At 34.1% G+C, this 27,127-nt stretch overlaps 2 protein-coding genes across 2 annotated transcripts; both read left to right on the top strand.

Moving 5' to 3' along the window:
* The first annotated feature begins 4,104 nt into the window (after positions 1 to 4,104).
* On the top strand, positions 4,105 to 5,914 carry LOC112735470 (uncharacterized). Its single transcript, XM_025785004.1, has 3 exons — positions 4,105 to 5,056; positions 5,170 to 5,380; positions 5,497 to 5,914. Exons 1-3 carry the CDS (start codon positions 4,105 to 4,107, stop codon positions 5,912 to 5,914), a joined length of 1,581 nt encoding a protein of 526 aa, XP_025640789.1.
* Positions 5,915 to 5,947: 33 nt separating this feature from the next.
* LOC140177753 (uncharacterized) lies at positions 5,948 to 6,625 on the top strand. The gene has a single exon (XM_072210911.1). The coding sequence runs from the start codon at positions 5,948 to 5,950 to the stop codon at positions 6,623 to 6,625; it is 678 nt and encodes a 225-aa protein (XP_072067012.1).
* The last annotated feature ends 20,502 nt before the right edge of the window (positions 6,626 to 27,127 follow it).

Genomic DNA, 27,127 nt, shown 5'->3' with positions numbered 1-27,127 from the left:
GGTTTAATTTATGTAGTTCTTTCAAACATACACAAGGACTAGAGGTTATTAAATTGTTTAATTAGTTTTTATTTTTGTCTTGAACAATATGAAAAGTTTGTTGGTTATGTGATTGGAATCACGTAATTAGTTAATTAGTTAACTTTTCTAGCTAAATAATAGACCAGGGGTATTTGTTGAAAGTTTCTTAGTTTTATGTATAGTTCTCAGAACTGAATTGGTGATCGAACCAGTCAGGTTACTGGGTCACTAGTTCACTTGTTCAACCGGTGAGTCACTGGTTGAACCGATATAACCGTTCGTACGTCAATAAAAGATATAAAATAGTAAAAAATTGAATAAAGTGACAATTAGGTCCATCCTTAAAATTTTCTACTTCAGATTAATTAGCCCTTGAAAAAAAAAATTAAATATGTATTTGGTCCTTCAAGATAGTAAACCATGAACACATTACGTCCCTCTATTAATTTATCATGTGAAATTTAGTGGTGATGCTTAGATGTCCCTACTAATTTGTCCTAAGGCAAAATCTTCGAAGACTTACTAACTCAATACTCTAAAAAATTTTAAATAGATATCTTTACTAAGATTTTAATATGTAAATGTAAATATTTTAATATGTGATACTTATTTTAATAATTCTATAAATTCTAAAGAGTTAAAAAAATTGAGTATGAAACTAAAATTAAATTAAATAAATATAAATAATTCAATTGTGTATGTATATAATATATAGAATAATCAGCACGTAGATTGATAAATGAACACAACAGCTTGGTGGTATTCCTTATGCTTACCTAGCAAGGAGACATGGGTTCAATACTCATTGCAAGCATTTTTGAATATTCAATCCAATATTCAAATGCTGCATCGAACTGGCCAGTTTTGGTTGGTTTCATCCGGTTTGTGAGGAACCTGCCGGTTTTAATCGGTTTACATCCTTCTTCGGTTCAAAGGTAAACCCGAACCGGCCAGACTACCAGTTTGACTGGTTCATCGATTTTTCGGCCGAACCGACAGGTCTGGTCCGGTTCTTACAGCTATGGTTTTATGTCATAATCAGTAGTTATACATTAAAAAAAGTTTAATTATTATGTCGATTCCTTTAATTTTTGCAAATCTTCTATTAGTTCCATATAAATATTTTTTGTTTTAGTTCTCTTTGTCAAATTTTTTTTTTCAGTTTCTTCAATTATGCCTCTCTCGATAGTGATTTGGTAAATTGTATGACGAGCTATTTACAATAAATAATATGATGCATGGATTGAAGTAAGAGAAAAAGAAAGCCTTGGTAGCCAATTAAGAAAAAAAATTGTGCAATGACTCAATTAAAGTTAAAAACAAAAATATAGGCACTTGTTTTAAAATTTTACAAAATTCTAAGGACCAATTGAGTCATTAGCGTCTAAAAAAAATACAAAATGATTCTAATAGTAATTTAGATTATTTCATTTGAACGTTCGTAGTTAGTATCAGTGATTAAAATAATAAAACAAAGTCTATTCTAATGTTAACAAAAATGAAACTGTTCTTGAATATGCATTTAGGTTTATTTATATTTACTTAGTTGATAAATGAATGTTTAATTTTTATTGATTTTCATAGTTTATTACATTTGTAGTGTTCAGCTTGCATGTTCATTATTAGATAATTAATTGATTTCTTATTGCATGATTAATTTTTGTTTATATTTGGTTGTCGAATATATCTTTACATAAGTTTGTCTTATTTTAAATCAAAATGGATGATATAGACCAATCAGAAATATATGATCCTTCCATAAATTCATTCAGTCAAGTTGGTTCTGTTATTGATCATCCTCTGTTCTTGCAAAGTGAGATACAAGGTACGCTCTCTTTCTTAAATAATATATTATTCAAGAATAGTAAAATAGAATCCTTATTTATTTAGTGCTAAAAGATCCCATTGTGATTATATCATGAGATATTATTCAGTTAGTGTAAAATAGAAATAGTGTTTTGTGATATATTTTTCTCACAAGATTCAAATGAGTCAAGTATTTAGTCTATATTATATCTTTATGCTAATGGTTTATTCATTTTATGTTGAATCTATTTCGTGTCATATAATTCAGATGAAATTCTTTTATTGTTGTGCATATTTTTCTCGATTTTATGTTTACCAGGTTGCCTTGATGTTGGTGACCCTAACTATGAATGTTCAATTTGTGGCGCGTATTTCTGGTTATTAGAACGTGTTGAAAGAGACTCTACAGTTAATCGTCCAATTTTTACTGTTTGTTGCTCAAAGGGAAAAATTCAGTTACCTTATCTTCGAAAGCCCCCAGATCTGTTATATAATTTGATCAATGGACATGATAGCAAGAGTTTGTACTTCTAGAAAAATATTCGATCTTATAACAGTATGTTTGCCTTCACGTCTCTTGGCGGTAAGGTATTGGATTCAGTGAATGATGGGAGGGGCCCACCGCAGTTTATAATAAGTGGTCAAAATTATCATCGGATTGGAAGTTTGCTCCCAGATGCTGGTGAGAAGCCTAAATTTGCGCAGTTATACATATACGACACTCAGCATGAGATAATGCATAGGCAGCAAATCTTTGGATATGTGTGTTTGAAATTTTGTTGTTTAGCTTTTTTGTTGTATTTTGCTGATGTTTTATTGTTATTTGTATTGGAAATTAGGTTTATAGCTGTGACTTCATAGTTATACTTTGTTTTGTTCCAGTTATAATATGCTATTAGTCATTTTTTGCTAATAATTATATATCAAAATATGTTAGAATTGTATTTTGTGTGGTTTTTAAATATATTTTTTGTGGTTAATGTATATTTGTTTTAGGCAAACATCTGAGATAGATAAAGAATTGATAACTGAGTTGTTGCAAATGATCGATACTCATAATGTCATAGCACAGTCATTTCGAAGAGTTAGAGAATTCTATCAGTATCATCCATATGAGATTTTCTCATTGAAGTTGTATTCGCAACGGAACGTTGATCGAAGAATGTATAGTGCTCCCTCTTGCGATGAAGTTGCTGCTTTGATTGTTGGAGATTTTGATTCGTCGGACCATGGTCGTGACATTATTGTTCGATCTACTGGTGGTCGGTTGCAACGTATATATGAAACTCATGCTCTGTATTGACCGTTACAGTATCCTCTGTTGTTTTCATATGGCGAGGATGGTTATCAGTTGAACATTGGTTATCGAGGTGAACAGCTTGGATATGTTCCTGGAAGGAGAACAAGAGTTTCCCTCAGGGAATTCATATGTTTTTGTCTCCAGATTAGGGAGCACGAAGATGGAATTATTCACAAGTGTAGCCGGTTGTTTCAATAATTTGTGGTTGATTGTTTCACCATGATTGAGTCCCAGAGGTTGTATGAGATTAGAATGAAGCAAAGTACAATTAGAGGAGAAGTCCTTCAAGGAATAGAGGAGGCTATGCATCGTGGCGATGACGAGGCTTCTTCAATTGGGACACGAATCATTTTGCCTTCCTCCTTCACTGGTGGTAGACGTTATATGTTTAACCGTTGTCAGGATGCCATGGCGATTTGTAAACATTTTGGCTATCCAGATTTATTCCTCACTATTACGTGTAATCCAAATTGGCCTGAGTTTCAGCGGTTTACGGAGTGAGAGTGAATTCCCATCGCTGATCGTCCTGATATCTCTTGTCGTGTCTTTCATGCCAAGTTGAAGTGCCTTCTTAGCGATCTCAAGGAAGGTGTGTTTTTTGGTCCACTTAATGCAGGTATGTTCTTTTCTCGCTTAGCATTTCAATTTCTGTCTATCGTCTTTTGACATGTATTTGTATGGCTTCTTTAGGATGTTTTTTCTATTTTTTAGGTATGTATACTATTGAGTTCCAAAAAAGAGGTCTACCGCATGCACACATGTTACTCTGGCTTAACGGGAAAAGCAACTTACAAAGTGTTGAAATTCTTGATGAATTCATCTGTGCTGAGCTACCCAATCCCCAAAAATTTCCATCTCTTTATAATGTCGTCACTAAGTACATGATCCATGGTCCCTGTGGTCGACTTAGACCGAGTTTTCCTTGCATGAAAGATGGTAAGTGCTCAAAATTTTATCCGAAAAGATTCGTTGACCAAATGAGCTTTGATGAAGATGGCTATCCAATAAATAGACGTCATAATATCGGTGTCACAGTGAAGATCAACGATGTCGATATCGACAACAGATTTGTTGTGCCCTATAATCCACTGTTGTTAATGAAATATCAAGCTCACATAAATCTCGAGTTCTGTAATAAGTCAAACGTCATTAAGTATCTTTTTAAGTATGTTAACAAGGGTCCGAATCAGGTGACTGCAACTATTGAAGAAACATATGATGTTGGTGAATCTTCTCAGGTGGTTGATGAGATCAAACAGTATTATGATTGTCGTTATTTGTCACCGTCTGAATCCATGTGGAGAATTTTTGCTTTCGATATTCATCAAAGATGGCCGTCGGTACAGAGGTTGACTTTTCACTTGCCGAACCAGCAACATGTTGTATTCGATGATGCTGATAGCACTACTCATGTTTATTTGCGCAACAAAGATTTGTTGACGATGTTTACGGGTTGGATGATGGCCAACAGGCGGTTTTTGGAGGGGCGGTCTCTAACATATGTTGAATATCCAGGCAAATTTGTCTATTGTTTGAGGAGCAGGGAGTGGAAGCCAAGACAGAGGGGATTCTCAATTGGAAGATTGAGTTTTGCTCATCCCTCATCCGGTGAACTTTTCTACATGCGGATGCTTTTGAATGTGCAGAGAGGTTGTACCAGTTTTCGAAGTATAAGAACCGTGAATGGTGTTACTTATGATACATTTCAAGAGGCATGTTCTGCCATGGGATTCTTGATAGATGATAAGGAGTATGTTTCTGCTATTAAGGAAGTTGCCGAGTTAGCGTCAGCTGCACAGCTTAGGAGGCTTTTTGTGATGTTGCTGCTATCTGGTTCCATGGGAAGACCTCTGTCAGTTTGGGAGCAAACTTGGTGTTATTTGTCTGATGATATTCTTTACCGCAGAAGACATGAGCTGCAATATCCTGGTAAGATTTTTGTTCATCGTGAATTTATTACGTGACAGGTAGGCACACACGCATGCACACAGTAGAGAAGTTATATTATGGTGCTAATATTTATTAATTATCGTTAAACGTAGATCTAACTATGAGTCAGGACGAGTTGCAAACGTTTTGTTTGTTGGAGATTGAAAAACTATTGCAGAGTAATGGAAAATCATTGAGAAATTATGCTAGCATGCCGGTTCCTAATAACTCTTTAGTCTCTCAATTTAGCAATTTGATGCTGTTGCGTGAGTTACAGTATGATACTGTTTCTTTGTCTCGTGAGCACGATGCAAATATCTTAAAGTTAAATGAAGAACAGAAGGTGGTTTACGATAAAATTATTGACTGTGTTTCGAATAAGAGGGATGGATTCTTTTTTGTGTACGGGTTTGGTGGCACTGGAAAAACTTTTTATACAGAGTTTTGTCAGCTAGATTGCGATATGAGAAAAAGATTGTTATAAATGTTGCTTCTAGTGGTATTGCTTCTCTGTTGTTACCTGGTGGTAAGACGGCGCATTCTATGTTCAATATTCCTGTTGAGCGGACTGAAGACACTGTTTGCCAGATTAAGAAGGATAGTCCAAAAGCTGAGGTATTTCGATTGGCCGATTTGATTATTTGGGATGAGGCACCGATGACTAACAAATTAGCATTTGAAGCTCTCGATAGGACGTTGCGTGATATAATGGTTTTGGTCTCTGATAGGAATAAAGATTTACCTTTTGGTGAGAAGGTGGTCATTCTGGGTGGTGATTTCAGGCAGGTCTTGCCAGTTATTTCAAAAGGTTCGCGTGCTGAGATTGTGATGGCTTCCATAAATTCTTCTGCCATTTGAAAATATTGCGAAGTTTTGCGACTGACAAAAAATATGAGGTTAGCAATCGGATCGGAACAATCAACTGCTCAGGAGTTAAGGTCGTTTTCAGATTGGATACTTCAAATCGGTGAAGGTCGATGTGGAACAGTGGTCAATGATAAACTTTTTGTTGATATTCCTTCTGATCTAATCATTCATGTCTTGGAAAATCCAGTGGAAGATATTGTAAATACAATTTATCCGAATTTGGTTCAGAATTTTCGTGATCCAAGTTTTTTCCAAGATAGGGCAATACTCGCTCCGACTGTCGACAATGTTGAAGAGATAAACAATTATATAGTTGACTTGTTGCCCGGTGAGGAGAAAAATTATCTCAGTGCTGATTCGATATGTGGTAGTGATGCCTATTCTGATGTTGATGTTGATTGGATAACTATTGAATTCTTGAATCAGATTAGGTGTTCTGGTCTACCTAATCATTCGTTGAAGTTGAAAATAGGCGTGCCTATTATTTTGTTGAGGAATATTGATCCGGCTGGGGGTTTGTGTAATGGGACTCGACTTGTTGTGCGAGATCTAGGGACAAATGTGATCGGTGCTGATATTGTTTCTGGTAGCAATGTTGGGGATAAAGTTTTTATCACCAGAATGAATATGATTCCAGTGATACGGTTATACCGTTTAAATTCCAACGCCGTCAATTTCCGGTTTCTCTGTCGTTTGCGATGACAATCAACAAAAGCCAGGGTCAGACATTATCAATAGTTGGTTTGTTCTTGCGTCGTCCTGTGTTTTCTCACGGTCAACTTTATGTAGCTCTTTCCCGAGTTAGGAATAGAAATGGTCTTAAGATTTTACTTTGTGATGAAGGATTAGTTGATGCTGCCAGGACTGAAAACGTTGTATTTAAGGAAGTTTTTGATAAGATATAATGTAGTTTTTTGTTATATCTTTCAATCTTATCTGTGTAATTTATAGTTTTGTTCTGGTGTATGTCTTCTTTAGAGAGGGAGATCTTCTTTGGAATATGTGTAAAATTGTCTCAAGGATTTCGTGTGCACTAGATGCATCATTTTTTATGAACCACTAGCTTCTATTAAATGAAAATTAAAGGATGTTATGAAAGAAGAGTATTCATATGCTTTATAAATATAGAATATATTAGTATATATATATACATTAACACCATTTTAATGCATAATATTTTAAAAATGGCAAGTATAATCTTAGTTTAAAATGAATATAAAACATATCAATACATGTAAAAATATCTTTCATTTATTAAAATTAATTATTATACTATACTATTTTGAATGACATGATGTAAGGATATAAAATATATCAATACATATAAAAAATATTTTTTGTTTATTGAAATTAATTATTATTATACTATACTATACTATTTTTAATAACATGTTATTCTCAATGATTACAAAGATGAAATTTTTACTTATATTTTCTTATATTTATGGATCATGGTTTTGTTTTTGTGAATCATTGTCTACGTATGGGGTTTGTAGCTAATCTACTTTCTTAGTGGTGATGTGGTTGGCAGAGTTTTTCCAACAAAGTGGATTTATAGATCCATCCTCTCCTATTCGAGTTTTGCATTCCCATTTTCATTCTCATTCACTAATCCATTTGAATTGTTTGTTATATTGTTTAATTTTATTTTTGTATTTTTTTAGTCAAAATTATTTTATATTTCATCTCTTCATTTCATAGACGTAAAGTTGTTTGCGCTGAATTTAATAAATTCATTGAGAAAGGAATGGGTGTTGTGACACCGAGTTGGCATGATGGTCTTGCGTTATCTTCCCTTGAAAATTCAGTTTTTTGTTTATAATTTTACATGTTATGTAACCACTGACTACTGAGACTGGATGTGATTGAAAGTTCGAAAATTGAAACACAGAAATCTATTGATGACGATGATGATGTAAGACGGTATAGGGGGAGAAAATGAAGTATACGTTACCAATAAATATATAAATAAATAAATTGCATAATATATAGTGTATTTAAAAGAAAAAAAAGAAAGAATACTCCGAATAAATAAATTTCACCCGACTAATCATGAGTATTGAAATAAATGGCTTAAACTTGTTGGGTTAGTTTGTTGATATACTTAGATAAAAAATTTAATAATAAAATATGACCATTTTATTAATAAAAAATAATTATTTATCTTTTGTTAGAAAGAAAAGTCAGATGATATCAATGCAAATTTGATTTTAATCTGTCAAAAAAATTTGATTTTAATCTAAATTATATCTTTTGTTAGAAAAAGAATTTCTTGGTGCCTTCTGTCTTCTATTTTTTTATTATTATTTTGGTTCTAATATTTAGGTCAAATTCTAATTTGATGTCTAATATTTTAAATATTTTATTTTAGTGCAGAATAATTTTGCACGAGTTTAATATTTTTTCACTCTTAAATTTGATACAAATTTTTTGTATCAGGAAATATTTTGTATTAGACTATTGAGATTTTAAGTACTTAATTATGCACTAAAATGTTATGCATTTATTAGAGTCTATCAAGGTTCTTTTTTTATATTAACCTTTGATTTCTATATAATGTAATCAAATAGTCTATATAAATATGGGATATTGTATAAGCAGATAATTGTTGTGCTCATTTAAAAGATACCCTCTTCTTTAGTGGATAAATTTGATGATTCATATTTTTATATTTTATTTTGATTCTTTTTTTTGTTTAAAAAGCCATTTTTTAAATAGAGTTATTTTGTTTGATATGAAAAAGTTATTTTATTACGTGATTTTGAAAATATTCAATCTTATTAAAAATATTAGTTATTTACTCTTTTTAACTTGATATTATTTTTTCCAAAAAAAGATAAAAAAAAATATATCCTTAATATATTAATGAGAATAAAATATGATCAGTTTATTAATAAAAAATAATTATTTATCTTTTGTTAGAAAAAAAAGTCAGATGATATCAATGCAAATTTGATTTTACTCTGTCAAAAAAAATTTAATTATAATCTAGATTATATCTTTTGTTAGAAAAAAAAATTTCTTAGTGCCTTCTGTCTTCTATTTTTTATTATTATTTTGGTTTTAATATTTAGGTCAAATGCTAATTTGATGTCTGATATTTTAAATATATTATTTTAGCGCAGAATAATTTTACACGAGTTTAATATTATTTCACTCTTAAATTTGGTACAAATTCTATGTATTAGGAAATATTTTGTATTAGACTATTGAGATTTAAAATACTTAATTAAGCACTAAAATGTTATGCATTTATTAGAGTCCATCAATATTCTTTTTTTATATTAACCTTTGATTTATATATAATGTAATCAAATGGTCTATATAAATATGGAATATTGTATAATTAGATAATTATTGTGCTCATTTAAAAGATACCCTCTTCTTTAATTGATAAATTTGACGATTCATATTTTCATATTTTATTTTGATTCTTTTTTTTTTTAGTTTAAAAAGCCATTTTTTAAATACAGCTATTTTGTTTGATATGAAAAAGTTATTTCATTATGTGGTTTTGAAAATATTCAATTTTATTAAAAAACTTAGTTATTTACTTTTTTTAACTTGATATTGTTTTTTCCAAAAAAAGATAAAGAAAGTATATCCTTAATATATTAATAAGAATAAAATATGACCAGTTTATTAATAAAAAATAATTATTTATCTTTTGTTAGAAAAAAAGTCAAATAATATCAATACAAATTTGATTTTACTCTGTCGAAAAAATTTTGATTATAATCTAAATTATATCTTTTGTTAGAAAAGTAAATTTTTTGGTGCCTTCTGTCTTCTATTTTTTTATTATTATTTTGGTTTTAATATTTAGGTCAAATTCTAATTTCATGTATGATATTTTAAATATTTTATTTTAGTGCAGAATAATTTTACACGAGTTTAATATTATTTTACTCTTAAATTTGGTACAAATTCTATGTATTAGAAAATATTTTGTATTAGACTATTGAGATTTAAAATACTTAATTATGCAGTAAAATGTTATGCATTTATTAGAGTTCATCAATGTTCTTCTTTTATATTAACCTTTGATTTCTATATAATGTAATCAAATGGTCTATATAAATATGGGATACAAATTTTTTGTATCAGAAAATATTTTGTATTAGACTATTGAGATTTAAAGTACTTAATTATGCACTAAAATGTTATGCATTTATTAGAGTCTATCAATATTTTTTTTATATTAACATTTGATTTTTATATAATGTAATCAAATGATCTATATAAATATGGGATATTGTATAAACAGATAATTGTTGTCCTCATTTAAAAGATACCTTCTTATTTAGTGGATAAATTTGACGATTCATATTTTCATATTTTATTTTGATTCTTTTTTTTTTAGTTTAAAAAGCCATTTTTTAAATACAGTTATTTTGTTTGATATGAAAAAGTTATTTCATTACATGCTTTTGAAAATATTCAATTTTATTAAAAAACTTACTTATTTACTTTTTTTAATTTGATATTGTTTTTTCCAAAAAAGATAAAGAAAGTATATTCTTAATATATTAATAAGAATAAAATATAACCATTTTATTAATAAAAATAATTATTTATCTTTTCTTAGAAAGAAAAGTCAAATCATATCAATGTAAATTTGATTTTAATGTAGATTATATCTTTTGTTAGAAAAAAAATTTCTTGGTGCCTTCTGTCTTCTATTTTTTATTATTATTTTGGTTCTAATATTTAGGTCAAATTCTAATTTGATGTTTGATATTTTAAATATTTTATTTTAGTGCAGAATAATTTTGCACGAGTTTAATATTATTTCACTCTTAAATTTGATACAAATTCTTTGTATTAGGAAATATTTTGTATTAGGCTATTGAGATTTAAAGTACTTAATTATGCACTAAAATGTTATACATTTATTAGAGTCTATCAATGTTCTTCTTTTATATTAACCTTTGATTTCTATATAATATAATCAAATGGTCTATATAAATATAAGATATTCTATAAGCAGATAATTGTTGTGCTCATTTAAAAGATACCCTCTTCTTAATTTATTATGTGGTTTTGATGGTATTAAAATTTATTAAAAAACTTGATTATTTATTTTTTTAAATCTAATATTGTTTTTTCCAAATAAATTGAAAGAAACTATATTGTTAATATATCAATAAAAATAAAATATCACAATTTTATTAATGAAAAATAATTATTTATCTTTTTATACAAAGAATAGTCACATGATACCAGTGCAAATTTGATTTTAATTTGTCATACAAAAATTTCATGAAAATCTAAATTATACTCTATGCATATAATTTTATTTTATTTTTGCTATTTCTAACATATATATTTAAGTAATAAATATATTATTAGTAATAAGTTTTTTATAATGTCATATGTCAATTTTTTCTTGGCACCTCTTAACATACTTGGTTGCAGAATTTTGTTTTTATTAATATAATCCTCTCAATTTAACCATAACCCTAATTAAAGTCAGATAATGTGAGTTTAACTAATTTTGTTTTGCCAAACTCATCACTTTCTCCCCAAAAGACCTTTCGAGCTCACCCCATCTTCTTCATCCCTAACCTCAGTCCATCCGTCGCACCATTTCCGTATCGGCTCCCTCGGCTGAGGTTTCTTCTTCTCTCCTGGGTTTTGGCCACATGCAGAGAAGGTATGGGTATCTCTGCAATTCCATTTGATTCGACCACGAAGGTGTTGTTCTGTTGGTTTCGTCTGTTCTTTCTCCCCAAGGTTCCTCTGTCTCTGTCTCTGGATCATATATCATTCTCCATCTCCATTTCTCTATTTTGAATAGTAGATGTCGCCACCGCGGTTCAAGAGGTATATGTGGTCTATGGTTCCATTCTCCTCCTTTTCAATCGTTCTGGTTTCCTTCTCCAGTTTCAATTTTTTTTCTGTTAATTGTTACTATTTTCTTTATCCATCGTTTAATTTTGAGTTGTTTGGTTTCTGATTTAATCATGGTGATTGTTACTTGTTTTTCTAAATTAATGGTTCTCTCCTATGTTTGTGCTTTTGGTGTTTCAGGAAAATAATTTTCTTCTTGGGGGTTTTGCTGATTATAATTTATATAATTTTCTTTCTGCTATTGGACTGAAGTTAACTGTAGTGTTAGGTATTCTTGACTGATGAAATTCTGTTTTTGCTTTATTGTGAATTGTCAAATCAACTATATGTGGTAGGTATTTGGTAATTTGTAACAGGCCTCTTCCCACATTGTTTTTGCTCTTTTCCCATGAGTATTTGGTTACTTGTGATATCTTCCTAAATGATGTGTATAGGGATATCAATCTATATATGCCTATTAGTCTATCTCTGTCCCATATGTGAAGCTTTCATTGTAAGCTTTAGTGTTTGTTAACTTTGGGAGTTTATAACTCCAACTCATATGTTTATCTTCTCATTTTAGTTATGAAATTTTCTCTATATATTTTCTCCTTTTGGTGTTCTTATCCTATATATGTTGGGAATAAATAACCGTGTTGATCTGGTGGAGAAAATCACTCCCTGGAGAGAATCATGGAAAATGCATGTTAAAGTTGTGAAGTTGTAGTACCACAAGAATCCTGCTTTGGATGCTTCTCAAAATCTGTTGCATATGGTCTTAATGGATGAGAAGGTCAGTTTTATTTTATGTTAGTATTTCCTTAAGTTGTTGCCACTTTTCTTTTTTTTTTTTGTTTTTTAAGTATGCAGAAGGGAATTTTTATTCTTGGTTGCAAAGTGATGTGTTTTTGTTGTTTTAATTTTTTAATCAGTTGTTTTTATGCTGTTTGGATACCTAAATTTGTTAATAAATTCAAAATATGAACCATTTTTTTTCAATTGCAGTTACACAAGATCCAAGCAACGATTAGAGACCAGCTTATATCAAAGTTTGCTGTGTCTCTAAAGGAAGGGGATCTGTATTTGATGAGCCATTTTACAGTTGTACCAAACACTGGTTTGAACAGAGTGACCAAACATCGGTTCAGACTTTTGTTCCAATACAAGATCTCTGTTGTTTCTGTGGTATCTCCAAGGATACCTCATTCCAGTTTGTGTTTTACATCAATAGATGAAATTGATCAAACGACAAAGGACCACAATTTCATCATTGGTTTGTACAAGTTTCTTGCTCTACCCTTTTAAGATCATAATATTATGTTTTAACAAGTGTGGTTTCTGATTCAAATTTGTATATGTTTCAATCTAATTATTAGACTTTGTTGGGATCATTACTGGTGTTCGAAAAGAAAGAGATGTAGTATCATATGGGAAGCTAATCAAAGCAGTTGTACTAGAAGTTTTTACTCATGGGTAATATGTCTCTGACTTTCTCCCATATCAGTAGTTATCTTCTATTCATTCAATTTTTTTTGTTCCAGCGTTTATGTTTATAACAATATATATATAGTTAGATCCTTTTGATCTTTTGAAACTTATTTCTCCAGGAAAAAGGTCCAATGCAATGTGTTTGGAAATGCTTGTGATCTGTTGGAATATGATAACTTACAAAAATATCCAAGATCTCCGCTGATTGTCCTCGAGTCTTTTAAAATCAAAGCAATTGAAGGTTAGTTTCAGGCATATTCAGGGAATTTTTACTCTAATATTTACTTTTCTGATTTTTGACCTTTTAATTTAAATATGGTTTGAGGCTAATAGAGTAGGATTCTTGCATGCAGGTGGAGTAATTCTACAGAATGTGATAAATGTCTCTAGGTTATTCATTAATCCCGACATTCCTGAGTCTGTTGAGTTCCTAAGCAGGTTAGTTGTGATAAAAATATTGTAAAGCTACAAGTTGCTATGCTTATTTTGTTGGTATTCATGTATATGTTTTGTGTTATGAAGATTAGTTATTGTGTCTTTTATGTAGATTTAGTGTAGCCAGTTATGGATTCTCAAGACTTGTGACTAATGACCTTGGATACTTAATTTCTAAAGTTGATGGTGATTATTTCAATCCCAAAGAGATCAGTAATATTCAAGATCTTCATGTAGATAATCGGGTACTATTTTAGATTGGCAAACTCTCCATTTAATACTTAAACTTCAATTTCTTAAACATGTGTGTTGGGTTTATATCATTGTTTTTAAAATTTTACAGCATGCTCATTACTTTGTTATTGGGACAATTAAGGAAGTTATGGATGAACCAGATTGGTGGTACTACTCATGTGTATGTGGTCATGCCGTTGTTGACCATGAGGATCTCTACCTTTGTGATGTTTGTGGTTCATGTGTTGAACATGTTATGGTCAAGTAAGGTTCATATGTAACTCTACTATGTAATAGATTAATTATCAATCTTTTGGATTTTTGGTTAGTTCTTTGTTATGCATCGCTCTATGTGTTGTTAAGCAGATTTAATTTCTTGGTTTTAGTTATCATTCTTGGTTGTTAATTGTGTTAGATATAGGATTCGAGTAAAGATTCACCATGCTGGGTGTGCTGTTTTGTTTGTTCTGCTTGATAATGCGGCAACAAAACTATTTGGAAAAAACTGTTCTAAAGCACTTCTCATGATAGACGAAGAATTCCCTGTTGATCCTAGTGTGCTTGCAGTATGTACACCTTCATATTGAACCTCATTTAATCTTTATTGTTTTTTTTTTGTGTTCAAGTTTATTGATTCTTTGATATTAAACTCCCAAGGTCTGTCGGTCATATTCTCCACAAATGTTTGGTGATGTTGTTGGAGAGGAGAAAGTTTTCAAGGTTGAAATTCTTTCTGCAGTTGATCCAGATTACTCCGGGTCCTTTAAAATTGTTAATGTCTTTAGTGATAATCCGGAACCAGCTGCAACCGATGATTATATGAATGTATGATTTCTCACCCTATGTTACAACATGTTCATGCATTTTTATTTTTTCTGAATCAATGCATTCGATACTTATTCTAACCAAATTATCCCAGGCAAGGCTTCACCATCTGATTTTTCCACCAATCTATGATGCCTATTTGCAGTATGCAATTGGAGAAAATTACAAGACTCAAGTAGTGTGTGATAATTCTATTCAATCAGAAACTATTGAAGATATTATTACTGATCTTATTTCACCCAATCGCTGCTATTCTGATGTTGAGAACGTATATTTTTTTTCTCATTTGTGATAAAATCTCTTTTTCTTTTTTGTTATTCTTGTTATATCATATGTTGAAAAGTTAGTAATTGATAGTTTTGTAAATTATTTGAAATTTGAAATGCTGTATTAATTTTTTCTTTGCTGGCAGGGTGGTTTCGTTTTTATTCTGGGAACTATATCATCTGTTTTCAAGAATCATAAGTGGTGGTTTTCAACTTGTTTATGTGGTTCTCTTGTGTCAGCTAATAAACAAATGAGTAAAGTATCGTTTTTGTCCCTAATGTTTAGGGTAAGTTCTATTTGTGTCCCTAACGTTTAAATCGTCCTATTTGTATCCGTAACGTTTATAAAAGTGATTCAATGTTATCCTACTATCAATATACTAACAAATCAGATGATATTTTTCAATTATTCTCACTTGGATGTATTTTCATTCTCAATTAGGTCTCACTTGGATGTGTTCGATTTTAATATTATACCCACTATTTGTGTTTAGATTCAATTATATCCCTAGAAAAGTGAATTATGTAAATGTTGTAGGAATTAGTTTCAACATTTGATGAGCTATTTTTTGGAGTAGATCATCGATTCTATCCCAGATATTTGTATTCTAACTTCAAGAAGAGATTTTTAAAACTCAAACTAAAGCGCTTATGATGTGTAATTGACGGCAGGATAACATTGAATCACTTTTACAAACGTTAGGGATACAAATAGGATAATTTAAACGTTAGGACACAAATAGAATTTACCCCAAACGTTGAGGATAAAAACGATACTTTACTCTAAACAAATTTTATCATGTGATCTATGTCAGCTTCAATGCATTGATGCTGTCCCAAGGTGTTTTCTTCTTTAGTTTTATTCTGTTTTCGTAAGCAATTATTATTTCAATGTTAACTCAAAATTTCCTTGTTTTCTCCTGGTTTTCAAGATTTTGCTTGAAGATTGTAGTGTCTCATGCAAATGGCAACAATATATTTGTTCTTAAAGATCGTGAGGTTGTGCAACTAATAAAGACAAGATGCTCCAGCTTTTTGGATAATCACCCAGAGTTGAATCAGGTTGTCATCCAGCTGTGGTTTTAATTAGTATATAGATATAGATATAGTTAGTTTGTATCTATTGACATTCCTAATGAAAAACTAAATTATTATTATGCTATTTTTTAACTATTTTGTTTGTTTTTTTTTCGTTTTTAGGGATCTTATTGCAAAGTTGTTCCATTGAAACTCATTTCAAGTCTTTTGCACAAAAAAAATTGTATTCATGGTTGATGCTAGGCCTGTGGGTTATGAGATGAATCGATCTGTGTATATTGTTCAACAAATTTGGGATGATGGCTCTGTTATTAATGTTTTCGAGGCTGCTGCTGAGATGAATGAGCATAAGGTTTGGTTGTATAGTTTTTATAATTTGTTCAATTATTAGTATTTAAAAATATCAATAACTGAGAGGAATTCAATTTTGTTCAGATTCATGTTCTGGTTGATTTTATGCCTGAAGTTGAAGATGCTTTCAGCCAATGTGGAAGCGATCATGAGGCTGTGGAGGATCTAGATGCTTTTTAGTTTAATATGTTAAGATACTACTTTAAGTTGTTGTTGTGGAGGATCTTCATGCTTTTTAATTTAATATGTTCAGATACTACTTTAAATTGTTGTTTGATTTGTAATACAATGTTAGTCTCTTCCGAATTCTAATGTGGATATATGACGTCGGGATTTTTGCCAGTAAAGAATGTCATAAAAAAAAACAGTCGCGTTGTAGATATAGTCTCTAAACCGACAAAAATCCCTTCGTACAAACGTTTTGGTTGTCACAAGTAACAAACCCCTTTTAAAATTGATAACCGAGTATTTAAACCTCGGGTCGTCTTCTCAAGGAACTGCGATGAAGTATGTTCTTATTATTGGCTATAAAGGTTGTAATCGGGGTTTAGAAGATGAGAGGCAAGTAATTTAAATGACAGGTAAAGTAAATGGCAATTAAAATAAATAAATACTGTAAAACAGACTTTTGGCAAGGTAAGAGAAGTTGGAGGTCCAACGTAGTTATCTCTCTCAACTATAATGAAAGTTGAATCTAAACTCCACCTGGTCAACCTTTACTAAGCAAAGGAGAGTCAAGGGACTAATTAAATTGACCTTTGAATCCTATTTATTTCCTAAGAAAAGGTTGGGATTACTTAAGTTCAGCTCAATTAGCAAGATAACGATTATCAATTATGTTGAGTTTAATAACTGTTGAGTTACTGAATTCTTAACCAGAACCAAAAGGGAAAAAAGTAAAATTGATAGAATAATAAAAGTATCCTTAGATGGGAAACAATGGTAACTTAAATCAAAGAGAACAATCATAAACTGAAAATACCTCAATTATCATTAATTCAAATAACAGTCTGTAATATGGGAGAAATTCATAAATTCAATTATAAAGGTAAATAACCAACTCAGATACTGGAATAAATAAATAAAGTGAAAGGGAAGTTTAAAACAAAGAAATATAAAACCTGGATTGAGAGTCACTCTTAAAACAAGAAGAAATCCTAAATCCTAAGAGAGAGAGAGAGAAGATCTCCCTCTCAACTAAATCTAAATCATTGAAAAGTAAAATATGCGAGCTCCCTTTGAATGGATGCATTCCCACACTTTATAACCTCTGGTCTATGCTGTCTATACTTGGATCTGGGCCAAAAAGGGATTCAGAATTCGCTGGGGGCGTATTCTGTAAATTCTGATACGTGGCCTCTGTCATGCGTCCGCGTGGGTCACGTGGTCGCGTCATTTGGAGCTTTTTCTTGCCACGCGGTCGCGTCAGTCATGCGACCGCATCATGTGCGTTCTGCTTAAGTCGCGCGGTCGCGTCAGTCATGCGGCCGCGTCGCTGCTGATTCGTGCTTGGCACGCGATCGCGTCATCCATGCGATCGCGTGGATACCAGTTTCCTTAAAGCTCCGTTTTGCTTTCTCCTTCCTATTTTGTATGTTTCCTTTTCCATCCTTTAAGTCATTCTGCCTTAGAAAATCTGAAACTACTCAACACACTAATCACGGCATCGAATGGAAATAAAGGTAATTAAAATAATTAATTTTTAAAGGTTAGGAAACATGTTTTTCACAATATGACATAATAAGGAAGGGAAAGTAAAACCATGCAATTAATGTGAATAAGTAGGTGAAGGATTGTATAAATCACTCAAATTAAGCACAAAAGAACTCATGAATTATGGGTTTATCAACCTCCCCACACTTAAACACTAGCATGTCCTCATGCTAAATCCAAGGTAAATAATTAAGGTTAAAGTGAAGGAATGTTATGCAATGCAACCTAATTTAAATGCAACTACCTAAATGGATGATGCATCATGCAATTCTAATTTATTCGCTTATATATAGAGCTTACATGTAGTCAAGTTAATTCACATTCTCAAGGAGTCATGTATATATATATATAGCCAACCCTTAAATAATAAAGCATTTTAGCAAACGAGATGGGAAGGAAAACATTGTACAAACTTGCAAAACAATTAGTAAATATAAGCACAGATATATGTTGATGAGTTATAGAACCCTCACTGGATTTTGTGTTTACTCTCTAGTCACTCAGTGTTTATTGGGTTTATTCACTCTATTTTTCTTTTTATTCTTACTTTCTATAGCTTTGTTCTTCATCTAACCAATCAACAATTATAGAATATAGTCATACCAAAAAGTCATGAGGTCTTTAATTGAGGTTGTAATGGGGTCAAGGTAAAGGTAAGGATTTATGTATAGGGTCAAGTGAGCTAATAAGTGAATCCTTAATTAGACTAAGATCTCACCTAACATACATATTTAGTAAAATAAAATCTTTTTACCTATTTTTCCATATTATCCCACTTATTGTTACATGCTCATGTTTCACTTTTTATTTTTATCCCATGTGCATTGTTTTTATTTTACATTGGGGAATTTCTTTTGTATCCCCTTTTATTTAGATGCTGAAAAATAAAATATATTTTTTTTATGCACATGGTAATTGAATCACTTATATTTTTCTCATGAGCATGCTTCCCAAATTTTATTTTATTCCTTTTAACTTCTCTACCTTTTGTTTCTATCATCCATGTTCCCGAAAGGTTTCCCGCATTTAACTCTATTCTTGATTTTCTATCTTAAGCTAACCAAGGATTCACTTGGGATTTTCTTTTGTTTTTCTGCTTAAGGCTAGTAATTTGGATAAATAGAATAAAGGGGTTTTAAAAGGCTCAAGGGGGCTAACAAGGGTGATGTAAAAGGTAGGCTAATTTGGGGTAAGTGAGTTGAAATCAAATGATGGCCTCAATCATTCTCCTGGTATGTATCTATTCTATATTCTATAATTGGACATATAGATTAAAGCAAAGTAAAGAACATCAGAATAAAAAGAAATGAAACACACAGAAATAAAATTATGGTTTGAATGCAACCATACAATTAAGCTCAAGACTCACAAGCTGTGTGTTCTCTAACTCAAGCATCATATATCATTTATATATTGTATGTAGGTTTAGTTAAAAATTCCCATTATTCTCATAAAAAAATATTTAGGGTAGCTTTTAAAGTTTTAATGTTCCTCCTTGATGAAATGTTGTCAGCTTAACTACATCATGTAATGCTATATATAAGGTTTGTGGATTTAAATCTGATATGTTCAATTTCCTAGCTTACTTCCTTTTTATATTTTTCAATTTAAAATATACTATCTTATGCTAAAAAGGGTAAACTATACTAATTAATCCACTAATAAATCAGAATTGCAAACTAAACTAAATAACTAAAATAAACTAAATGGCTAAAATATGAACTAAAGATGCAAAATGCAGAAAATAGAGTAAAAATACATAAAAGCAATGTATAAGTACTCAGAAAATAACAGTAAAAAGAAAAATACAGAAAAATATCCAAAATAAAAGAAAAAGTATGTAGTGGTTCACCAAAATAAACGCTAGAGATGTCGACCTCCCCACACTTAAAAGGAAGCATCGTCCTCGATGCTCAATCAAGCCGGGTGTGAAGGAGTGTCATCACTGGGAGGGATGGTAGCTGGAGTCTCGGTGGTGGTGGTGGGCTGAGGGTCTGGCTGCTGTGGAGGAGGTGCTGACTGGATCGGGATCTCAAGATCCGCAGCCTCAATCTGATGTGGGACCCCTGCCTGTGGTGCGGCTGGTGCTGCCTCCTGGGGATGGGTCTCTGCCTCGGGCGCATCCGCCTCCTCCTCAGAAGCCTCGGATGGTGTGTCGGGCTCAGAGGGAATGTCACCAGATCGTATCATCAGCTTTAGGTGCTCATAGCGCCACTTGTTGCGACGCTCCATCTGGTCAAGTCGTCAAAACAAGCGGTGCACCAGATGATAGACGGGCTCTGTGGCAGGTGGAGGTGCAGTGGTAGGTGGTGCAGCAGTGGAGGAAGAGGGTCCAGCAGATGGTGGGGCTGACTCATCAGTAGCAGTGAATGGTGGTGGTCTGTGGCCCAAGGCTAAGAAGTTCCGGCTGTGCGGAATGATCTTCCTGCAATCTGCCGCTGGTGGTCTCTCATCGGCATCCTCCCATGGCACGTCAGCTCGACGGCCAAGCTGTGTAACCAGATATGAAAAAGGGAGGGTGCCTCAGACGTGGACCCTGGCCATATAGTGCCGAATGAAACGTGGCAGATAAAGGTCATTACCCTCTAGCACACACCAAAGGAGGGTGATCATAGCAGCTGGGATCTCCGTCTCGTGAGTACTCGGCATCACATAATTACTCAAGATCTGATGCCATAACCGAGCCTCATCGTTCAAGTATGCTCTCTTGATCCTTCTGGGCATGGTAGTGTCCTGACCCATCTCCCAAGGAACTGTCGGGTCGAGAGCTATCCGTGCCTTCACGGCATCCCAATCAAACTGCATCTGGCGCATGTCCTCCTCAGCCTTTGAATAACCATCAGGCTGATCGGACTTGGCTGGGAGCCGGAGAATGTCCTCTAAGGCCTCCTCAGTGACCAGAATTTGTTTTCCTCTCAGGTTCACTGCATCTAGGGTGGTGAGGTAGTAGTTGCAGTAGAATTCCTGGACCCAAGAGGAATTAACCTCTGTCAGTGTTCTCTCCAGAAAGAACCAGCCCCGTTGCTTGATTTGTTCAGTGGTGTACTGCTGAAGGGCTTCTGGAATCTTCAGACTTCGTTCCAGGTATAGATTTCTGGAGTTTGCAAAAGCCGGGTACTTTAGCTCACAGTACCGGTTTGCAAATTTTATGGGATCATTCGCAGGGAGCAGCTGGTCAGCTTTTTCCTGCTGTGTGAAGTTCTTCTCCCGCCATGAAGAATCATGCATTAGAGCAATGATGGACTGGGAGGAATCTCCTCTCTTGCGCTTGCCAGTAGCCTTGCCTTTTCCTTTCCTTTGTGAGGCAGACATCCTGAAAAATAGAAAACCAGGATATGGATAAAAATAGTAAAGCAAATAGGCAATTAAACAAAGGAAACTCAAAGCGGCAAAGGAGAAGTAAAATAAGGAAAATGAGTAAATGAAATGTGATTGAATTTATGTTAAATGGAAAAATAAACAATATGCCATGGTTAGAAAGTTAGAGGAAAGTGAAAATAATCAGAAAAGAGAACAAAAGGGTAAGTATGGTTAGAATCTGAAAAAGAAATTAGTAAATTAAAATTAGTGAGTTAGTAAAGTGCGGGTTAAAGTAAGTGGCATAGAAAAATTCTATATAACAAGGATTCACAGGTAAGACTAGAAGTACTCATAATCGAACAAGGAAAACAGGGTGATGCTGATTCGAATAGAAATAAAGAAAGCAAAAATTGGAATCAGGGAATCACAAATGCAGTTTATGAACCAGGAAAATAAAGAGGATAAGAAAGTCTGCCATAGCATTCATGAAATGGTTTGTGTAAAGCAGAGCAAAACAGAGTTCAGAAATGCCAAACCAGAACATGAATGAAAACAATTTACAGAAAATTTGGGCAGCATTTCGGCTAAAATTAGATTGTCCCAGAAAATAAACAGCAAACATAGCAGTTCATATGAATTAAAAACTTGCTGCAGTTATCAGTAATGAATAGAAACAGGAAAATTTAGAGTAACAAACAGCAATGGCAAGAAAGCACAGCATATGAATGAGGTCACAGGAACAGCAGAATTGCAGTTAGGATAAAACATAAACAGGAACAGTGCAAGTAAACAGACCTAGATCCACTAACCACAGCCTAAGCTACCTAACAACCTAAAAATTCCACTACAACATGCATATCTATCTATCCTAATTATGAACAGAAACGGAAAAAAATTACAGAAAAATGATGAACGGATAAAAAGGGTTGCGTTTTGCGTAACCTGGTAGGCGGGAGGGGTGGAACAGGGAAGAAGGTGGCTGCGGCGGCGTCTGGCACAGTGGCGGGGAACGGCGTCGCGGTGGCGGCTGAGGGGGCAGTGGTGGAGATGGTTTAGGGTTAGTGATAGAAGGAGGGGGCCTGCGGGTGGGTGGCGGAGAGAGGGGAGGCGCGGCTGGATGGCTGGCGGTGGTGGGCGGTGGTCGTGGAGGGCGGTGGTGGAGAGCGGAGGAGAGAGGAAGAAGGAAGAAGAAGGGAGGGGAGGGGGTTGCGGCGGCGGCATCTGGGTGGTGGCGCAGTGGCGGCTGGGTGGTGCTGGGTGGTGGTTGGAGGGAGAGGGAGCAGAGAGGGAGAAGAGGGTTGGGGGTGGGGGGCTGCGCGACTGATAGGGTTCGCGGGCTGGGGGGTTATATTTTCGAATCCACGCAGCCGCGTGGAGCACGCGGTCACGTGGTTGGGGCGAAAATGGGAGTGACGCGATCACGTGGGCGGCGTGATCGCATGAGAGGGGGGAAAGAGGGGTGACGCGATCGCATCGCTGGAATTCGTGCTAAACGCACGACTCCAACGCCGTTTTAGAGCAACTCTCTGTCTCCTTTTAGGTGATGTGTAATCCATGCGACGCGATCGCGTCGCTCACGCGGTCGCGTGGGATTGGTATTGTGCCAGTGACGCAATCACATGGGGCATGCGATCGCGTGGGCCAATTTGTGCAAAACGCACAAGGGCCGCACGATTCCAGCCTAACTTTCTGTTCGTTGGATTCTTACGCCGATATATATATCACGCGGCCGCGTAGGTCATGCGATCGCGCGGGTGGTATTTTTTCGCAATATGACGCGATCGCATGGGGCATGCGATCGCGTCGTGCACCCTTTTTTTTAATTATATATATGCATGAAAAATGCAGAATGCAATGATTAACATGAATGCTATGCATGATTCCAGGTTTAATAAATTAAAACGAAAAAGGAAAAAAATGAAAGCAATTAACAAGAAATAAATTGAAAAAGAAGCGACCATACCATGGTGGGTTGTCTCCCACCTAGCACTTTTAGTTAAAGTCCTTAAGTTGGACATTGGAGGAGTATCCTGTTATGGTGGTTTATGTTTAAATTCGTCTAAAAATCTCCACCAGTGCTTGGAATTCCAATAGCCTCCGGAGTCCCAAACTAAGCATGCAAAGCTTCTGAGCAGCTCCAAACAGATTTTCAGGCTCCCGGGACTACGAATGTCAAGATAGAGTCCAGGATTCCAAGCCTTGCTTTTAAATCCGCCTCCGTCTTGATCTGCATGTTTCCATTCGGGCGGGTTAAAAAGTAGAATCTCACCTTGGTGACCAAACGTTTTCCGTGATCCATGTAATTGAGCATGATACCAATCCGTGTACTTCGAAGTGAAGCGTGGAACCTTATTGAGCCTTGTGCACCAGCTCTGAGTACGAGCCATTTCCCTTTTACTCTTAAAGTCGCAGAGAGCTCTAAACTGGCCATCTATTTCAAGCAAACCATATTCAAGTGAATAAGTAAAATTATAAGTTAAGGATTGTACCCACTTGAAGCTTGTATTAGGTGGTAATGGCCTTGGGATAGGTGTTTTTGGTGGTTCTACAAGTTCCGTTTCCTTGTGCTCTTCTGTGAATTCCTCCACTTCTTTGCAAAGATCTTCAATTGTATCTGTGTCCTGGTCAAAGTCTTCTGTGTCTTCCTCATCACTTGAGTCATAGATTGGAGGTTGAGAGAAATCTACCTCTGCATCATCTTCATATTCACTTGGGGAAGATTCTTCGATCTCAGAGAATTCACTTGCGGATGCAAGTTCATCACTAAGAGAGTTAGACTTGTGACTATCATCATCAAGGGAATTTGCTTCTTGGATTATTCCGTCTGATTCGTCATAAACGACTTGCCTTGGAGAAATATCCTCCTTAGCATCAACTGTAGTCTCCTTGACGGCGTTTTCCTCAATTCTGGATTCCCATGGAAGTTCAGCATCTCCTAGGTCTTCAACCAACTCTTCTTCTTGAACAATGACAGCTTCTTCTAATTGTTCTAGTACAAATTCATGCTCTGTCTTGTCCACTGGAGTTTCTGGCAATTCCTTCATGCTCTGCTCTTCATTGGGCTGTCCACATGGAGCTGTGGCTGATCCTTGTGTATTTAAACACCTAGAAGCCCATTGAATCATCGCTTGCTCCAGTTGTTAAATGGTTGTTTAAAATTTAATTACTGTTTCCCTTAGGCGATCCTCTGCTTCTTGGGTTGCTGGACTTGGACATGATACAAAGGAAAGTGGTGGTGATAGGGAGCGATTTGATTGGTATTGGGGTAAGGAAGGATCATATGGTGGCGAATGGTGAAGAGAAGCTTGTGAGTGTGGTGGTTCGAGGTTATGTTGAAAGGATGGTTTATATGCACGGGGTGGGGATTGTTGGTAGTTACAAGGTTGTCCACCATGTCTTTCAGTTGGGTATGCACTGTAGAATGGTCTTTGTCCAGGATATCTCGGAGGGTGTTGCTGCAAAAAGGGTTGATTAGATCCTCTTGGTTCCATCCATCCTTGATTGGTCTGACCTTGATGCACATTCCTGCTGTAACTTCTATTTCTTTTAACAATATTAGAACCAAACTCAAAGCGAGAGGGGTGAGAGTTCATAGTAGCAAATAAAGATAAAAAGGAAAAACAAAAATAAATAAACAAGCAAAAGAAAAATATTTACAATAACCAATAATAAGGCACACGTTAGCAGTTCCCCGGCAACGGCGCCATTTTGACGTCGGGATTTTTGCGAGTAAAGAATGTCATAAAAAAACATTCGCGTTGTAGATATAGTCTCTAAACCGACAAAAATCCCTTCGTACAAACGTTTTGGTTGTCACAAGTAACAAACCCCTTTTAAAATTGATAACCGAGTATTTAAACCTCGGGTCGTCTTCTCAAGGAACTGCGAGGAAGTATGTTCTTATTATTGGCTATAAAGGTTGTAATCGGGGTTTAGAAGATGAGAGGCAAGTAATTTAAATGACAGGTAAAGTAAATGGCAATTAAAATAAATAAATACTGTAAAACAGACTTTTGGCAAGGTAAGAGAAGTTGGAGGTCCAACGTAGTTATCTCTCTCAACTATAATGAAAGTTGAATCTAAACTCCACCTGGTCAACCTTTACTAAGCAAAAGAGAGTCAAGGGACTAATTAAATTGACCTTTGAATCCTATTTATTTCCTAAGAAAAGGTTGGGATTACTTAAGTTCAGCTCAATTAGCAAGATAACGATTATCAATTATGTTGAGTTTAATAACTGTTGAGTTACTGAATTCTTAACCAGAACCAAAAGGGAAAAAAGTAAAATTAATAGAATAATAAAAGTATCCTTAGATGAGAAACAATGGTAACTTAAATCAAAGAGAACAATCATAAACTGAAAATACCTCAATTATCATTAATTCAAATAACAGTCTGTAACATGGGAGAAATTCATAAATTCAATTATAAAGGTAAATAACCAACTCAGATACTGGAATAAATAAGTAAAGTGAAAGAGAAGTTTAAAACAAAGAAATATAAAACCTGGATTGAGAGTCACTCTTAAAACAAGAAGAAATCCTAAATCCTAAGAGAGAGAGAGAAGATCTCCCTCTCAACTAAATCTAAATCATTGAAAAGTAAAACATGCGAGCTCCCTTTGAATGGATGCATTCCCACACTTTATAACCTCTGGTTGTAAATCATGTTGCTTGTATGCGAAGTTTGTATTCGTAGGTTTTGATGAATGACAAACCAACAAACGACATGAAAGACAAACCAACAAACAACTTGAATGAACAAGCATATTGAAAGATCTACCAACATTCAACGTTGAGGAATGAAGAGTTGAAAGCAACACAACAACAACAAGAAACTCAAGTCCACAACATTTGAAGACAAGTATAGTATCTTAGGACTTAGGTAACTTCTTGTTAAGAACCAATTGCTAAATCTCTCAACACACACTCACAAAATGTTTTGATGCACATCTTGCAATTCGATGCTAGCCAAATGGTTTAAAAACTTGTTTTCAAAGGTACAAAAGCATAGGAATTGACTCCAACAAGTTTGAGATCAATCCTAAGTATTTTGAAGTGATTTTAAGCCATTCTTTAAGGTTTGCATCGATGCACACTCATCTTGCATCGATGCAAAACATGCAACGACTTGTTGCATCGATGCAAAGATGTTTGCATCGATGCAACCTAGCTGAAAATTCAAATTTCAGCTTCAAAGACACATTTGCATCGATGCAAAGTGTTATGCATCGATACAAATGATTCAAAAACATAAAAAACGGCTAGTTTTAACAAAACGGCTCCATCCCATTAACTCCCCAACGTTTCTAAGGTTTGGGAAGTCTATAAATAGATGGATTGAAGCCTTATTTCACACACGTGAGTATTTGCAAACTATCTTGTTCATATTCTTTCATTCTACACATTTTTAAGGTGTTATAATACACAATTTGAGAGAGCAATATCAATTGGTTCAATAGTGCTAAACTTGTAATCATACACTCTTCTAGAGAGTACTCATTTCATCTCAACAATTCTTTGAGAATTGTTTTCTTGTAACACTTTGTAAATTGGAGTGTGATCTCCAAGGTTGAGTCAAGAGTTATAAACACTATAGTCGGTGAGGATACCAAAGAAGTATACTAAGTACTCAAGGAAAATCTTAGAGGAGGTATCTCTAAGTGGAGTGGGTTAGTATACGAGTGGTGATCATATACCGTGAGGTGTTAGAAACTAAAGAC

Source organism: Arachis hypogaea, chromosome 13, assembly GCF_003086295.3.
Source record: "Arachis hypogaea cultivar Tifrunner chromosome 13, arahy.Tifrunner.gnm2.J5K5, whole genome shotgun sequence".
Lineage (NCBI taxonomy): Eukaryota > Viridiplantae > Streptophyta > Magnoliopsida > Fabales > Fabaceae > Arachis > Arachis hypogaea.
The sequence above is the reverse complement of the archived record's forward strand: the minus strand, read 5'-3'. Positions and strand labels throughout refer to the sequence as shown.

Bases quoted from the DNA above. Each gene is read 5' to 3' on its own strand.
- LOC112735470 (XM_025785004.1), top strand. From the start codon at position 4,105: ATGAGCTTTGATGAAGATGGCTATCCAATAAATAGACGTCATAATATC. The intron at 5,057-5,169 runs GTAAGATTTTTG...CGTTAAACGTAG, and splicing joins ACATGAGCTGCAATATCCTG to ATCTAACTATGAGTCAGGAC. The intron at 5,381-5,496 runs GTTAAATGAAGA...CTTTTTATACAG, and splicing joins CACGATGCAAATATCTTAAA to AGTTTTGTCAGCTAGATTGC.
- LOC140177753 (XM_072210911.1), top strand. From the start codon at position 5,948: ATGAGGTTAGCAATCGGATCGGAACAATCAACTGCTCAGGAGTTAAGG.